Genomic DNA, 5,949 nt, shown 5'->3' on the forward strand with positions numbered 1-5,949 from the left:
TGCTTGATTGTACCTCACAAGTTGTGAAATGTAAACACAAGGGCCGGAGCTGATGGAATATTGCTCGACATGAAGGGAAAGTTGAAGTCATCCCTCTTGTCATCCCCACCGTCCACGCCGTCAGGATACCGTGACATCGGATCCCAATTTAAGTCGTGAGATACTGGGGGTATAGTCTGAACCGAAATCCATCTCCATCACACGTATGACATCAGTTCAGGGTAGCCATGGAACAGAAGCTTGTTTGCCTGGCCCTGACTACATTTTGATGTAGAGGTTCAACCTTAGGAAATAAAGTGTAAAACGTATTGTTGTAGGCTGAGTGTGCTTCATCGTAAACCGACGACGTTCAACACAGGCTAACCATGCCGACATTATCGACCATGTGTCCTGTCACCGTGATATACCTGCTATACGAATGACCACCGCGTGAAACTAACTTAATCCGTTCGTTGGCGAGAATAAAACACTGTGCATGTCGTCCACGCGAAATGTCTTCTTCGTCCAGAACGTATCTCAACTACATACAGCTGATTTCAGCCGAAGAGGAACCAGGTAACTTCCTGTAAAAAAAACTCCTAAGGTACTTGCTTATCAATATATTGAAATAAATGATGAAACTCCATGGAAGAAAACGTTTTGCTTTGATAATCAAATATAAATGGTATGACTGAATGATATTACCGCTAAACCTGTATACCTCAATATATTTTTCAAACGATACGTATAGCGAAATTATTTCTGTGTTCCGGGTTATTGGGTAAAACAAAGATAACAAGTTTCGTTATTATTAGTATTGATTAACCTACATACAACACAGAAATTCATTCACAAATGAAGCTTCAAGTCGAAATTGATTGACAAAACGGCGGAAACGCGAAAGGGATCCTTCTCTCTTCTTGTTATCTCCCCTGTATCCGAAATGGCGGTGACTGCCCATGCTGAGTAATAATAGTGAGTGAGTGAGTGAGTTGGCTTTAACGCCGCTTTTAACAGTATTCCAGTTATATCACGGCGTGTCAGCTTAATGTGGGAGAAAAGCCCGAATTGATGCAAGTCTCAGACGTTTACCACTTCGGTGAAACCCACGAGCACGGGTATGGTGCTGACAAACGTAGAAACACTGAGTAAAAATAACTTTTATATGTAGAAAATAATATCTGCGCATGCGTGTACAATCAGTGTCAATTACTGTCAAACACTTGAGTTCGTAGTATATTGCAATACGTATCGCAATACATTGCAATAAACTGTTTTGCCAATACACAGCCCTTTAAAAAAGTCATGCGTCAATCTCTGTTTAAATGATAATTTATTAATTGCAGATATTGATTCATCCCTTGTACATTTTTCCAAAAGGTAGTTATTGTAGCATATAACATCACACAATTATATTTTTCAGGATTATAGATTGTAACTAGTACATGTGTGTTGCGTTTACGTTAAACAAGTGTGATATTGTAAGACAGTAGGTTCATGGTAATCACTGGTAAGGTTTAAAGGACTCTTTAGTATTCATCTTCCTGTTCCTCTCCATAATCTTCAGCAGAGTCCATCCCAACCTCTTCGTAGTCCTTCTCCAGGGCAGCCAGGTCCTCACGGGCTTCGGAGAACTCTCCCTCCTCCATACCCTCCCCTACGAACCAGTGGACGAACGCACGCTTTGCGTACATTAGATCGAACTTGTGGTCGAGACGAGCCCATGCTTCAGCGATAGCAGTGGTGTTGCTCAACATACACATGGCTCTCTGAACCTTAGCCAGGTCACCACCAGGGACAACAGTGGGTGGCTGGTAGTTGATGCCGACCTTGAAACCAGTTGGACACCAATCGACGAATTGGATGGTTCTCTTTGTCTTGATGCTGGCGATGGCAGCGTTTACATCCTTCGGGACGACATCGCCTCTGTACAGTAGGCAGCAGGCCATGTACTTGCCGTGACGAGGGTCACACTTTACCATCTGATTGGCAGGCTCGAAACATGCATTGGTGATATCTGCCACGGTAAGTTGTTCATGGTAGGCCTTCTCTGCGGAGATTACAGGAGCGAACGTTGCCAACGGGAAGTGGATTCGTGGATATGGTACAAGATTGGTCTGGAATTCGGTCAAATCCACGTTCAGGGCACCATCAAAACGAAGAGAGGCTGTGATTGAGCTCACAATCTGACCAATCAGACGATTCAGGTTAGTGTACGTAGGACGGTCAATGTCGAGGTTTCGACGACAGATGTCAAAGATAGCCTCATTGTCGACCATGAAGCTGACATCTGAATGCTCCAAGGTGGTGTGGGTTGTCAAGATAGAGTTGTAGGGCTCAACGACAGCTGTTGAGATCTGCGGGGCAGGGTAAATACAGAACTCCAGCTTTGCCTTCTTCCCATAATCGACACTTAGACGTTCCAGTAGCAGGGAGGTGAAGCCGGAGCCAGTGCCACCTCCAAAGCTGTGGAAAACGAGGAATCCCTGGAGACCGGTACATTGGTCAGCCAGCTTCCTGATCTTGTCAAGAACTAGGTCAATAATCTCCTTGCCTACGGTGTAGTGACCGCGGGCATAGTTGTTCGCGGCGTCCTCCTTTCCGGTGATCAGCTGTTCGGGATGGAACAGCTGCCGATACGTTCCTGTGCGGATCTCATCTAGAAAGAAAAATCATCAGATGCGAATAATGAATTTCGCAAAAGAAAACTTGGAACTTTATATCCAATGAATAAATGTTTTTTTCTCTCATTCTACAAAACATATGCATAAAAGACAATCTGAGGAATATCTACTGCCAAAGCAACATGACTATGTTCTTCTTTTGTGAATACGTTCACCGTATTTCAAAGTAGCTGTTGTACTAACATAACACCAATAAGGTCTTTATCATTGAGTTATGCAACTACTGGTTGTCAAATTGAATCAGGCGTTCCTCTATAATTCGGGGAAACTACAGGAAACTGTCTGAATTGATGACATAGAAATTATGGCTATCCAGTCGTGTAAGTATACATATACATGTGACGAAAATGTTAACAACAGAGAAACTCACCCACAACAGTAGGCTCCAGGTCAACGAACACTGTCCTGGGGACGTGTTTCCCTGCCCCGGTCTCGCTGAAGAAGGTGTTGAAGGAGTCGTCCCCACCCCCGATAGTCTTGTCTGAGGGCATCTGACCATCGGGCTGGATGCCATGTTCCAGGCAGTACAGTTCCCAGCATGCATTGCCCATCTGACATCCGGCCTGTCCGACATGGATAGAGATGCATTCCCTCTGGAAAAAAATGTTACTGAATACTGTACGGTTTTGTCAGTCTCCCTACTTTAATTTCCTTCTGAAAGAAAACGTTTGCTTTTGAAGGTATGTGTTTCACAATTCCCCACCCTGCAGCACTCTAGATATGACAAAATGTAAATGTTGGTGTTTTAGCTCAATAATGATGTTTGTTTGTTGTTTAACTCCGCACGATATGACGGCGGTCTGTAAGTAATCTACACCAACGCAGATGGTGTCACACCCGATATTGACTTTGTTAATTTAGTTGTTACCCCCCTCCTCCACCGTTCCAGCTTTAGTCGAGTTTGACAGTCCAGTGACTGACATCATGAGCATCGATCTACGCAGTTGGGATACTATGACATGCATCAACCTAGTCAGCAAGCCTGACCACCAGATCCCATTAGTCGCCTATTAATACAACAATAGACGCCGCCTATTACGATCATGGATTTCTGAAGATCAATTCTAACCGGATCTTCTCGGGTGCAGCTCCACTGAATGTTGAACAACGCGAGGATAACAAACTTTTTTCATATATAAACATGTAGAAAAATTTTATTCCATTCTAATTGACATATAGCACAATACGAAAAACACAATTACGTCACTGTGACAATTATTTTCTAGAAATGGATAATGAGCACATTGAGTTAAGAGAGGCAGCCATATATTTTGTTGTTTATGGTAAATGTGAGCACTCTAGCTACTGACTGAATCTTAAACGTCAATATTAAATCAAGATTTGTATTATCATCCCAACGTAAAACATTGCAATTATGCAGTACAACGTTCACTTGTGAACACCATCCGCTAAAGTAAATGACTACTTATTAAGTGATACCCGTTTCAGTAATTGACATGCCTGAGCAAGACCCGAAGCAGGCTAACACAGGTAATAATCGATAACTAACACAGTGAACGCTCCAGCAACTCGCAAACTGACTCCAGGATGTGCACGCTCTGATGAACAGGACTTGTTAACTTGCTCAACACGGTCCTCGCGCCTGTGTCAAACGTTTTAATCCTGGTTAGAAATCGGTCTGTATAATCAAACATCCATTTACTTCAGAATCAGGCATTAGCTTTAGAATTATTAGCGTAAGGTCACAATAAGGCTAAACTATTGAAGACGCGACTGACTTATTACGACTGAGGGAAGTTTATAGCGGGATAAGGGTCGGACCAACTAGCAGTCCTGGCAAGTTTGATTCAAACTGTTTGAAACACCACACTTTTCGTCTCAACTCAAATTATAAGAGGAAGTGTGAGTGAGTATGGTTTTAGCAATATTCCAGCAATATCACGGCGGGGGACACAAGAAATTGCCATATGAGGAAGAGAATGTACGACTGTCAATTTCTTTTTTATGATGAACACCTGTGGTTTTTCACACATGTATACCGGCCTGAAATGACGGTACACCATATAATCACCCACCCAGTCTTACCCTACAATACACTACATTCATTGTGCACATGCATGTAACCGGACCAGTTTATGTTGTACAAAAGACAGTCAAAGTAGACACAATTTAAGGATAACAACTTCTTTAATTATTATTGTAAAGTTGTTATCCATACATTGTGTCTACTTTGTCATCCCTTCAACTTCTAAGTAGTGCCTCTCAAACAATCATAATAGTGGTATTACAGGAACAGTTCTCGTGTCAACAGATGTCTCCCATGCTCACCATGATGAAGTAGTTAAGGTCGTCTCGGCAAAGGCAGGATCAGTGCTCGTGGAGACCGGAAAAGTAGCACGTCCGAGCTGAAATGATTCTGAAGGAGACGACTGATGAGATCAACAAACAAGTTTGTTGTCAACAGCAACGTCGTCATGCATGCATGATAACAATTGACAAAGAGAGAAAGGATAAAAGAAACGTCTCTATCGTCATCAGTTGTCACGCTTTGGTTGACACGTTGTCATAACAAATGGTTCATCTGCCCTGGTGACATACGACCGAAGCTCCTGGGTGTCTCTGCCAACAACATATCCGAAATAGTATTGAAATCTGCATCAAACCGAGTACATTTAACTTCCGAATCTTAATGAGTTCGACCATTCATTCGAGTTTGTATTCCAAAAAGTTTGTTTAGTTCAAAAGAAGACTTTGAAATACGTTGACATGGTCGACTAGTTAACATTGTGTCACGCCTACCTGAACACAGTTTTATGTTTTAACGGCATGCAGTCAGTTTGAACGGCGGCGTCTACTTTAAACTACATTTTTATCAACACAATTTTATGCACCAGTGATTTATGTAATTTCCAGTTAACATAGTAGACTCATCCATGTGCAGGTTTAAATGATAAATAATACATAATAGAGGAGACAATATATTTATTTGAATGTGAAAACTTAATGTGTAGACCCAGTCACCGCTTGAACGGCCGTATCAAAGTGGCTGGATGGGAGTATTATAACGGTGTCATCAGAAAACCACTAAAACCGACCAGTGTGAACCTACTTGGATATTTATAAAATATGACACATAAGATATAACTGAAGTCGAAGCGAAGAAGTATGTTGAGTGTTAAAGTTATATCATGGCGTGTCAGTTTGATGTGGGAGTAAACCAAGAAATAATGTATGTCTTATTCAGCGAAACCCACGAGTTTAAAACAGTTTTATAGTCAGTGCGAATAGGAAACTGGGACCCACATTCAGAGGATCCTTGCACGGC

The 5,949-nt window shown here is 42.2% G+C and overlaps 1 protein-coding gene across 1 annotated transcript; it reads right to left on the bottom strand.

Annotated features, from left to right (window-relative positions):
* Nucleotides 1-1,313: 1,313 nt before the first annotated feature.
* LOC139466104 (tubulin alpha-1A chain-like) lies at nt 1,314-5,041 on the bottom strand. Its single transcript, XM_071248121.1, has 3 exons — nt 4,953-5,041; nt 3,034-3,256; nt 1,314-2,638 (listed from the first exon to the last, which is right to left on the bottom strand). Exons 1-3 carry the CDS (start codon nt 4,953-4,955, stop codon nt 1,509-1,511), a joined length of 1,356 nt encoding a protein of 451 aa, XP_071104222.1. The 5' UTR covers nt 4,956-5,041; the 3' UTR covers nt 1,314-1,508.
* Between the last annotated feature and the right edge of the window lie 908 nt (nt 5,042-5,949).

The sequence above is a fragment of the Haliotis cracherodii genome, unplaced genomic scaffold, assembly GCF_022045235.1.
Source record: "Haliotis cracherodii isolate W230 unplaced genomic scaffold, xgHalCrac1.p SCAF_18, whole genome shotgun sequence".
Taxonomy (NCBI): Eukaryota; Metazoa; Mollusca; class Gastropoda; order Lepetellida; family Haliotidae; genus Haliotis; species Haliotis cracherodii.

What these genes read in the sequence shown, in the direction of transcription:
- LOC139466104 (XM_071248121.1), bottom strand. An exon ending in CCTGGAGCCTACTGTTGTGG is followed by an intron (nt 2,639 to 3,033) that starts GTGAGTTTCTCT and finishes TTTTCTTTCTAG; the next exon opens with ATGAGATCCGCACAGGAACG.